Raw genomic sequence first — 11851 nt, forward strand, 5'->3', positions numbered from 1 at the left:
TATAATGAATAGCAGGAAATATAATAATATAAGACCTGAAACCAGAATGCATTATCCACTCACGGCACAGTCGGGAATACAGTATTTTGTAATAAATAGTTATTTCTATCCAGGTATGTATTTTAATATACTGAACTCAATGTAGTCCTCTTACAGACAGAGAAATAATAAAAATTCCTTTTCCTCATCAAACTGGCTATGAAGCCAAATCAACCATGTCTGTGCAAATAAATTAACTGATCAAAGAGAAGCTAATGTTGACTTTATCTGCTAAAAAAAATCCAGTTAAGTATGCTTTGGGCGAAGGGAAGTAAAAAATCTTTTCTCTAGTTAATGAGAGAAAGCAAACTTCACAAGTCATTGAAAATAGCTTGGGTTCTGTACTCTTCCTAGACAGCTTCTTCTATTTCCACTCTTCAGGACAGATTATGGATCAGAGGAACCACCAATCTAAATTAACATAGCATTTCTTATACTTGGGAAGTGATGTTTAGTCAATAGAATGCTACACTTTGTTGTTTTTTTTCAAAGTACATATTTACTTATTATCAGCAATTAGAAAATTTGCTTCTTGTCTTGATCTCAAAAACAAATGAGCAAGCAAAGGTGTATTTTGTCTTGATGTGAGAATAATACATTCTATGTAAGTCTTTCATTATTTTATTAATATTTTTTGGAAGTTAATGAAAGGTAAACATTTTCTTCCTCATGTAAAAAAAAAAAAAAACAGATTTTTTTTTTTTCCTTCAGTGAACTATTTTAATGCATTCCACAGTTACTCTGTTATTCATTGCGCATGAAGACTTTAGAACTCTGAAGTCATACAGCATATTCACATTCAGATGTATATGGACAGTTCAACACAAACACAAATGTCTTTGTGGGGAGAAAAAAAATGAGGAGAGAATGAAGGTGTAAACCATCAGAAGGAAAGCTCAAGCTAATGATTCCAAAGTATTTCATACTCACATTGGAAAGAAAAGAATTGCATTCACTAGTTGCAATTTATTTCTAATTTGGAAACAGTACGTTGTCTAACTTTTTATAGATGGTCTCCTATGGAGATTATATATGAAAAGAATGTTTGAACACATTTCTATTCATTTTTCAAGGGAATCTAAGATTTCTTCTGGTGAAAAGATGAAGATTGGGGGTGGAGAGGATGTTGCCTGGCTGCAGATAACTGAACCCACTGAAAAGGATAAGGGAAACTACACCTTTGAAATCTTTGGTGACAAGGAATCCTTCAAACGCACACTTGATCTGTCTGGGCAAGGTATATTTTTAAGATCATACTTATATGGTGACTTTTCACAGATTAAACAGAATTAATCAGGAATGAGAAGAGGAATGCAGTAAAAATAGATATTCTGTTGTCAAAATTATATGCAATTTAGTTGCATAACTGTTTTTACCAGTAGTGACACTGAATTCAGGGTTTGGTTTTCCCTTCTGCTACTGTTTAATGCCGTTGTTTTTAAAAAAGCTTTAGTAAGGACATGTATTTAAATACTTAGACCAAAATGCAAATGATGTTCACAGACAACAACTCTCTCAACTGTTTTCTCACAGCTTTTGATGATGCCCTTACTGAATTCCAGCGACTCAAGTAAGTGCTACATTTTTTTCATTTTAATGCTACAATAATCTTATCACAGGAAAATTATTTCATTAATAATTTATTAATAACGTTACATATTTTTTCCTCTCTTCAACGATTTTAGGGCAGCTGCTTTCGCTGAGAAGAGTAAGTTGATTTTATATTTTATTTTACATGTTCTACATTCTAGTTTAGTGTTTTCTTTAAGACATCTATTGTGGTATGTTGCCATACCTGTCCAAGATCTGTAATGGCAGAAATCACATATTACTGCAGAATACTGCAATAATAATAGTAATTTGAGAGTTCATTTCTCTTTAATTCAAATGGAAACCCTCTGAATGCACATTTTACACATTTTGTAGTGATCCACTATGTCTTCCATGATCTGCAGAGTTTTTGTTAGGTGTTAGTATCTGAGTGTAACACAAGGAGGTGTTGACAGAAAGTTAAGAATGAGACTGAATATTGGGATCTACATATTAAGTAGAAAATAACTTGCTAATGACTGTTGAATACATAACATGTTGAAAGAGAGATAGTATGGAAGCTTTTTACTACTGGAATTCTGGTACAAGATGCAATGTACCTTGAAAGATGCTTCTGCCCACAAAAAGGATGGCAGAACAGGTTTTCATCTGATCTTAGATATCACTGCAATGCTGAAAGTACTTTGCTTTGCTCTTTTCCCAAAACTCAAGCTGTCAAGCTTGGTAGCAACTTCAAGGCTGTTGTGTCTATCAGCTTAGAACTCCATAGCACAACCTCTGCTAAAAACGCGAGGGAACCATAAAATATGTTAATAAGAAATAACACAAAATATTGTAAAAATTGTATTATTTCATATTTAATTGGCCAAAAATTCCAGTGTGTGTTTATTCTAAGATAAGTCCAAACAGAAATCATGACTAGTGTGACACCATGTTAATAAAATAATTAAGAAATGAGTAACATTGAGCACTAAACCTCACTCTTTTTTTTTTTTTTTTTTTAAACTCCTAGATCGTGGTAAAGTCATTGGTGGTTTGCCTGATGTAGTTACTATAATGGATGGGAAGGTAAGTTTTTATCAATGAATCACTCTGCTGAAATTTCACACTAATGAAATGTTTTCTTCAGTGGGGAGAGGGAAGTAATACAGATGATTTTGCAAGTTGAGAGAAAAAGGAAGTAGTCATTTAATTGTGCATAGGTTCCATAAGCTGGCTATACAGTTAGGGGAAGCACAGCCTAATTCCTATCTCAGGCAGTCAAGGTCAGCCCCGAGAGGTGCTGGTCTTTTGTCCTGATTACATGGAGACTGAATTAACTGTAGACTCAAATCTGTGTTGAGTCTCATCTCTGCATACTGACCAGAGCAGTTCAAGGGGAGAAATTTCTCTTGCCCTCTAGGAGAATCTAAAGAGGCAGGAGGAGACAGCCACTCTGTCACCCAATGTAACACAAAGGGAGGTACTTGGAAATGATTGTTCACACAGTATGAGAACTAAGGAGTGCATAGTAAATAGTCACTGCAATGAAAGGGAAGTGTTTTTTTCAAGAGGTTCATAATTTATTTGTGCCTTAATACCTTAGATCAAAATAGATTTGCATCCAAAAAAAGAAAACAGTATTGTTATGAAGAGAAATCTAGCATGGCTGTTAAACACAGTCTTCTCAATATAGCTCATACTTATAATCAGTTTATAATCCACAAATTGTGGAAAGAAGGAATATGCACTGGAAGTAGGATCACAGTGTTTATTCTCATTTTGTACACTTCTTTATGCAGTTGTTTTTGACTTCTAAAAGATCTAGGACTTTACTCCAACATACTATAGCAAATCAGCTTGTGAGCCAGTGTGACTCTTACTATCCGCAGTTTCTTAAGATTGTGTTGAATGGGGTGTTTAAGTGTACTGTGTGATGTACATCTTGAGAAACTACAGCTGCATTACCCTGTGTGAAAACTGTCCTCTTGGCCAGCGAAAGGGTAATGCATAGCTCTTCCAGATTTTATTGTACATGGCCATTTCTAGATATGCAGATACAGTCTCTCCTTAGAAGTGCTGAAACAAGGAGGCCTTGTAGTGGATGCTGAAAGCTGCTCAGCTCTAGACCAAATCAAGACAATTTTATTCTTGGCCCATTCCTTCCTTTGTGGTGCCTTCTAGTTGTAATAGACTAAGGCACTTCATGGCAAGAGAGCCAGTCTCTTGGGAAGTTAGGTATAATCCTCTTGATGACCAACATCTTAGTGTTAGGAAACAGCCAGGAGAAGTCAACCTGACTGCATGCACACAATAGCTGCATTTTCCTCATTAAAAAATTATGCCCTGAAGCCTATGACCTTAAATTAAGGAAATACTACATAAAAACTTTCCAGAAGTTAGAGGAGTTTGAAGAGGAGTAACCATGTGAGGATTAAATAAGTGAATATCCAAAGGGAATACCTCTGATTCCTAAAATCAGGGAAAACAAAACATACCAGAAAGAATTGAAATTTTAAATTTACCTGTAAATTATATATGAACAGGTACCATGCAGAATTCATGTAAGTACAAGTGAGAAGTTGCTTTACAAAAACAAGAAAAAGAAAAGAGAGGTATCCTCATGCAATGGAATGGTATATCTATGGAAATATATGAATACAAAACAAAGCTTTACTAACTTTTGTTAAGAAGGTATAAATGATTTTAGGCCACATCTATAATTTAATAAATTAGAACAGGCCCAAATGATCTAAAATGACTGTGGAATATATCTGCTCTCTGGCAAGCTTTTAATATTAACATATTAAGACTTGATTAATTATTATGATTGAATTATTAATTGCTCTTAAATTAGGTCATTTTTGAGGGTAATAGTCATGAAAGGTTGCTCAAGTTACAGAAAGGACAATGAGATTTAAACTTGCTATTTGCTATCAGAATTAGTTTGATTTCCCAACACTTTATTTTCATGTTTACATTACTCCTTTAAATATTTTATAGAAACGTTAGTTCCTATAGGTCATTAGTTAACTTTACATCCTACGTGATATCACTTCTTTAAGGGTGCTTGCACACTTAGGTAGCCATCAGGTTGTACCCAGTGCACATAAATCTTCCTTCAACAGTCCCCTCTGATTTTGGAGGAACACCATATGCAAAACTGTTTCTATTTGTGTATGCATAGCATTTCCAATCACTTAAAATTTGTCAGGTTTTTTTTTTTCTCACTGTGTAATATCATATCTATTTGTTCATCAGAATTCAAGAAAAAATAGTGCAAAAAACATGCACGTGTGCACAAGGATGGATTTTCTCTGCTTCCTCTTGGTCAGGAATCTGTGGATCTTAAAGAGTAATTGTGAGGGGATGGTCATTCTGGTACAAGTTATTTAATTATTTTTTTAACACAGTGATTAAATTTTCATACTGAGATAAGTTACATAGGCAAGAATTTTGTGGAAATGGAATTCAGTAAAAGATGGACAAAGTAGGCAGTAATCAGTGCAACTTCAGAAATGATTACTTAATGTATTCTGTCATCATTACATAAATGCATAAAATCTGTGCACATACACAATGGTCAAAATGGGATTCAGAAAGCAATCTATATAGATTTGGAAGAATAACCATCAAAATTTTGTGAGCTTCTTTAGTCCTAGTTCAGTTTTGAGAAAATACCTGGACTGTCAGGATCGCCTACAAAGTCATTTTTGCTATTCTCTTAACACACTGAGTATGCACACAACACTTTCACAACCTTTATGAATTATTTAGTCTTCATAAAATATTTCCATTTTACGAGTCAGCAGCATTTGTAATCAACGTCTGATGATTCATGTTATGTACTATTTTTTAAGTGATTTTTTTTTTAAATGTCATCTTGAGCAATAACCTCCAGAGGCCTAGGTTGGAAAAGATTTGCTCAGTTCTCTTCCCTACTGTGTTCAGGGAATCTTCAAGGTTGTTTTTAAACCTATCATTGCCTGAATATCATGTCAGACTAACGGGTTGCCAGGAGTCTCCTGCAGGCAGGACTGCATTGGCAGTCCTACTTAGTATTCAGAATCTTACCTCGGGGCTATTACTGCATCACAGTCACTGGTAAGATGGTGGAAAATCTCAGTGGAAGCGAAAAATATAGAAACTCTACTTTTCAGTCCTCAAGAACGTGCTACCTGTCTTACTTTAATTTACTAGGAGTAAGAAGTGTCTGAAAGTAATACTGAGAATATTCTGTTTAAACAAACCTGGCCAATCCTTAAAAATATTTCTTTTTTAACTTCCTTAGACTCTGAATCTGACCTGTACTGTGTTTGGAAACCCTGACCCAGAAGTGGTTTGGTTCAAGAATGACAAGACTCTCGAGCTTAATGAGCATTATTTGGTTTCACTGGAACAAGGAAAATATGCCAGTTTGACAATCAAGGGAGTGACCTCAGAAGATTCGGGCAAATATAGCATTTATGTCAAGAACAAATATGGCGGGGAAACAGTAGATGTCACTGTAAGTGTATACAGACATGGTGAAAAAATACCTGAAGTTAATCAAGGCCAGCTTGCAAAACCTAGAGTAATACCACCATCAGGAGCTAGTTCTACCTAGAACCCAGGGGCAAGATAAAATGCCAATAAGTAAAGCCTGTAACTATGTTTGATGAACAAAGTAGTATATGTGAGCTGTAGCTGAGGTATTCCCACAGATAACTAATTCGTACTCTCCAAATGGAAACTGAGCTTTTAGAAGTTTGCTTTAGGGTGGTAGCTGTGCTACAGCGCTGTACACATATGCACTGAAATCATTGACTATGTGTAATAGTGTACTTCAAAATAGAAAAAGCCAAATGCCTTCCCGAAGTTCCTTGTGGGCAATGGCAGATTGCATAAGCCTACAGTAAACCTCTATTTCTACAACTTCAACAAAACCCACTGAGCACCCTCTTGAGAAAATTGAGAAAAAATGTTTCATCAATGAAGGTAGTGAACTGTAGTTACATGCTCAGAAATGATTCCCGCTCTGTTACACATACAGTCCCTTTGGCTTTGAAGCCTTTGATTGCATAACTTTAGTGGATAGTCTCTATTTAGTAATTATATTGTTATTTTGTAGTGTGATTTTTTCTTTAGTAGAGCTCAGTAGTTTTACAGATGTTTACTGTCTGCTCATTGAAGCATAGGTTACACGGTTGTATTTTGTTTTTCTTGCATTGTGCTAATAAAACTTTGAAAGTCACCTTTGCTACTCACTGCTCCAAATCACACCTAACTAGTTTTGTTTACTCTCTTTCGTTGTTTAATTATTGCTTATTGCACAATTTCACAGCTGGTAGCATGCAGACAATCAACTTTCAATAAATGCAAATTATGGTTAATCACAGTCAATGGGTGGCACTTATGATATTAATTTCACTCTTTGCAATACAGACCAAGATGCAAGATCAAACTGGTATCAAAAGACATGTATATAACTCAGTCATTTAGGATAATTACCCCTCTGATTCTCCTCTATCCAAAATGAACAAAAAAACTCTCCCATAGATGGTGTAACGTTCTGCTAAGCTAAGATTTAAATATGATATATTTATATATATGAATATCTTCAAAAGACTGTTCATATCTTTCATGAAATATATGACTGCAGCACTGTGTTTTTTGTTTTTGATGGTTGTTTTTTTTTTACATCAGGTTCTCTATTTCAGTAAAATTTAATTTACCTACTTAGACAAGCCCTTGTTATTTGCTAAGCAGCTTTCAGCTAAGAGTTTAACAGTGAGAAATAGTGGTGATAGTGATACAAACATCCCAGATACAACCCTCCTCTCTTTTGACTTCTCCCAGTCTCTAGGATAAAGGAACCTTGTGGGAGGCAAGGGTGGTTGCACGACCTGAGTCTATACAAAAAGCACTGCAGAATCTTCACCAGGGAAGCTGGATGCGAAGGTGTTTGGTAAAAGTGTCAGGAAAGTAACTGTGTTTGAGGGTCGTGGCTGAAAGCCATAGCTCAGATCTGAAAATATGGAAGAAATATTTATCGTTGTTTTGTTTTGTTTCTGTTTGTTTTACCCAGTAGACAAGTTGAAAAAAAATCCAACAGTAAATATATATATTTATATATAATATAAATATACATATATTATATAAATAAATACATATAATATATTTAAATAATATTATATATATATATATATTTACTGTTGGATTTTATATCTGTCATCTAGGTGATATAGAATTCCTTTTTTTTTTTTTTTTTGTCTGGAAAAGATAACTTGATTCAAAAATATTTTATTTGAGAGACAGAGGACGTGAGAAGACAATTTACAAACTGTCAAATATCGTAGGTTAGAACAGTCATCCAGGAGACAGGAGAACAACATCACAACATTTAGTCATTCTCCTTTTGCCTCTTCTAAATCCATGGGGATTTTGAACCTAAATCTCTGACCATCAGAGGTAGTGCACTAATCCCCCATCTTCTCTGTATTTTGCATTTGTATGTGAAGTGCTGCTTCTCCCAGTTTTTCATGTTTTTCCCTTTGTGTGACTACTAAATAGACACTGAAAAAAAGACTACACCTATAAGTCCTACCTCTCATATGAGCATGTTAAATGCAAAATTAGTGAGGGTTCCTCCATTTCTGTTAGTTCATCTTAGTTCCCAGCACGGAAGGAGGATATGAGAGTTTGCTGACTGCAAACTGCATAAGAACCCAATTGTTTGAACATGAAATTTTTGGTGATAGATTCATTGTGATTTCAAATTGCTCAAGTGCAAGCCTGTTTTGCAGTTCACCATCATCTGTGAGAATTCATGAAGAAAACAACAGCCTAGCTCTGTAAAGGAAATAGTCACACTTTATTAGAGGTTAATCTGCTTTTAAATAAAAAGTTTGTTAAAGACTCTATGAAAGGTGAGCTTATGTATAAATACAAAACAAAGAGCCAAGAGTTACATTACACATTGATCAAAAATGTTTTTTTTTGCGGGTGAAAAATTAATGTGGAACCAACATGTCTAGTCAATGAATGAAAGTAATTGACAAGGTTCAGCACTCAAGAACATGACATTACCATGAAATAGTTTAAATAGGAGGTTTTAGCACAAAGCAAAGTAATGCTTCAAGTACATAACAAGGTAAGAAAGTATTATTTCTATGGATTTGCTATCACAAGAATTTAATCAAATCCTTCAATTACATAACTCAATTTTTCTTCCTTTCTATTCTAATTTAGTTTTTAAGGCCTTTAAGGTTTTCAAAATCTTGCTAAGGCAGTCTCACAAAGCAGCAGAGCCAGTCTCTGTAGCACACAAAGTGAGTATCAGCAAGAATTTAATATTTTTCTTATCTCCTTCTACAGTACACAGGTTAATTTTAGCTGAGACTATCAAATTATTGCATGTTATGGCAGCTTTTCAGAGGTATCCTTGGGCACAGGAGACAAGGTTAGCCTCGTCTCAGTTATACCTTTAGCTGGCCTTCTTAGTTAAGCAAGCTTCACTTATTTCCTTTCAGGCAAAAAGAAATAATTTATTATGACAGTTAATCCTCCGCTGAAGTACAGAAATTATCATTTGCAGGAACACGGCATTCAGAAGGCTAAGGACTTCCAATAAACTGTTTCACATTTTTCAGTGTTCAGTACAGCTTTGATTCTCCTGTATATATTTAAAAATCTCGTTACCAGTGCTAGGAAATGAATCAGGTTAACTCTGTTAAAAAAGGATAATATTTTCAGAGGGAATGTGCATCTAGTTGCCCAGAGGGGCTATACAAGCCTGTGGCTATTAGAGGAACAAATAAGATGCTCTGGTGATTGTCAGACAGAATTCATGATGAGGCACATTAGCATTTGAGCACATTATTCACAGGCTTAATTTAGTTAATAAACGTTTTGAAGGAGGAAGGGGAGAAAGTAAGAATTGCTTCAAAAGATCTGATGTCAATGAGCCTACCCCCATGGAGGTCAACAGAGATCTCATTCATAGTGCACATGAATCTTGTCTATGGCTTCCTCACAAGGGGAAACAGGGAGGCAGCACTGATCTCTCTTTGATGACCAGAGATAGAACCCAAGGGAATAGCATGAAGCTGTGCTATGGAGGGTCAGGTGGACTATAAGCAAAAGGTTCTTCACCAGAGGATGGCCAGACACTGGCACAGGCTCCCCAGGACAGTGGTCATGGCCCCAAACTGCCCAAGTTCAAGGAGCATCTGGACAAATCTGTCAGCCATAGTATGTTTTTTGGTGGTACTGTGTGGAGCAAGGAGTTAGACTTGATGATCTTCATTGGTTCCTTCTAACATGGACTATTCTATGATTCTACGATTTTTACAATTTCAGGGCCTCATTACAGTGGATTAGCTATTTCTCTTACTGTAAAGAAAAAAGTCTTTGAGGATGATTTTCTGTCACACAGGTAAATTTTGTGTAGCCTGAGTTTCATGCTGTGCTTTTCTAGGCAGTGCTGGCATGAAACAAAGCTGCTTTGTCAGAGGAGGCAGATAAAATGTCACCCACTTGTGCTAACAGGACAAACACCACGGCTGTGACTGTCGTGTTGGCCGTCTGCAACAAGGCTGGCAAGGCTGCATTTCTTCTGAGCACCCATTTCTTTTGAATTAGCTTTGATAAATTACCCTTTATTCGAGGAAAACAAGTTCTATGAAAATTTTTCCTAAGGCCAATTTACAGGTACTTTTTATGAGAAAAAGTTATTTTTTATGTGACAGTGTTTGCCTCCAGTGTATACCTTTGTCCAGCCCACGAAGTTCACTTGCATTCCACACCTTAAAAAGCTGTGTATACTACATTAATTTACTCTTTCATGGAAACAGAAGTTCAGTGATAATAGTACCCTATGTGGTGTTAAGTTTTAAAAAGAAATAGTTTTTAAAACAGTTTTTAAAAGAAACTTTTGAAATATAATAAAGCACTTTATATTGTTTAGTAGAACTAAAAATCAAACCTCTAGATGGCACCAGAAGAACAAGATAGAAATGAACAGTCTTTAAAAAATTCTGCCAGCTATAGCATATCCATCTTTTTGATGCAAACACATCACTTAGGGAATGGGAGATTATTAAAAGCATTACACTTATGCTAGTGACAAGGACAGGTCCAACAAATGACTGTTTCCCGGAAATAGCAGGTGATTTTGCAAGCAATAATGCTGCCTCTTAATCTTTGCATGATGCACATTAAGAGGTTAAGTATGCCTCTGTAAAATATTGCAAGACTCATATTACAGCAAGTTTCTCCTTAGGATGTGATAATTCTAACCGCAGCACATTGACTATATTTACAAGGGGAGATTCAGGCTCTAGAGGTAAAACTCTCAGACTTAACAGCCTCCACTTTTCCTAATATTGTTAGATCCTTGTCCTACAATTTTTGTTCAGTCCTTTTAGAGGGATGATTCCATTTGAAATTAGCAGAAGGTTTAGGAGAAAAAGAGCTCAGGATCCAGCTCTCAGCACCACCACTGCAAGACCCAGTGATGCCAAGGCCTGTAAGAAATTATCAGTAGCCTTCTATACTGATATTCCATTCCTCATTGGAATGTGCAGTAAGTCAGTACTAGCTTTGTCCTTGGATATTAGCTCAAGGTTTATTTTAAAAATAGCTCACTTGACCTCACATCATTTCCATTATGAACATTTGAACTTTGTGTGGTAGCATTAAAGAGCTGTTAAATTGTAATAAACTTCTCTAATTTTTTAAGTTAATGTAACTTCATTTTCTATTATTGTTACCCCTATCTTACATTAATATTGTACAGCTGAAAGCCTGATTGCAAAAATACAACCCACCGCAGTTAGTTGTGTTACGGTTAATGGCTGCAGTGGAGGCCTTTCCCATAGCATCCTAAACCATCTAGCAGGATTATCCCATGATTTCACCTGGCACAAGTGTCTCCAAGAGGAAATTTGACCTCTTCTCTGCAAAGAGCTTCTGTTGGAAGCCGTTATCCATTTGATGATGGTGGTGCACACAGCATGTGGAACAGAGGCAGATGGAAAGAGCTACAACTAGTATTTAACACAGAGCTAATGCAGATTTTTCACATGTTAGGTCATGGAAAAAATGGTGATCAAAGTTTTAGTCTGCTGACTTAGTGACCTCCACGGGACCATTTTGAATGAAGTGCACAAAAAGCCAATCCAACAATTGTAAATCAACCCAAAGACAGTCCTGATTGCAAGATAATGTGTGGAAAAGTACCCCACGTAGTTGTGTGCCACTTTTGCTGCCTGGAAAAAAAATGCCTTCCATATATGAAAAT

At 35.8% G+C, this 11851-nt stretch overlaps 1 protein-coding gene across 2 annotated transcripts in view; it reads left to right on the forward strand.

Annotated features, from left to right (window-relative positions):
- Positions 1-6946, forward strand: part of MYOM2 (myomesin 2) — a 74849-nt gene extending 67903 nt beyond the window's left edge. For both annotated transcript variants that reach the window (XM_048936948.1, XM_048936949.1), the window contains 5 exons: positions 1113-1276; positions 1573-1609; positions 1725-1747; positions 2603-2658; positions 5861-6946. In XM_048936948.1, coding sequence (XP_048792905.1) covers positions 1113-1276; positions 1573-1609; positions 1725-1747; positions 2603-2658; positions 5861-6175 — 595 coding nt within the window. In that variant the 3' untranslated portion in view covers positions 6176-6946. The remainder of the gene's footprint in view (positions 1-1112; positions 1277-1572; positions 1610-1724; positions 1748-2602; positions 2659-5860) is intronic.
- Positions 6947-11851: the final 4905 nt, after the last annotated feature.

The sequence above is a fragment of the Lagopus muta genome, chromosome 2, assembly GCF_023343835.1.
Source record: "Lagopus muta isolate bLagMut1 chromosome 2, bLagMut1 primary, whole genome shotgun sequence".
NCBI classification, from domain to species: domain Eukaryota; kingdom Metazoa; phylum Chordata; class Aves; order Galliformes; family Phasianidae; genus Lagopus; species Lagopus muta.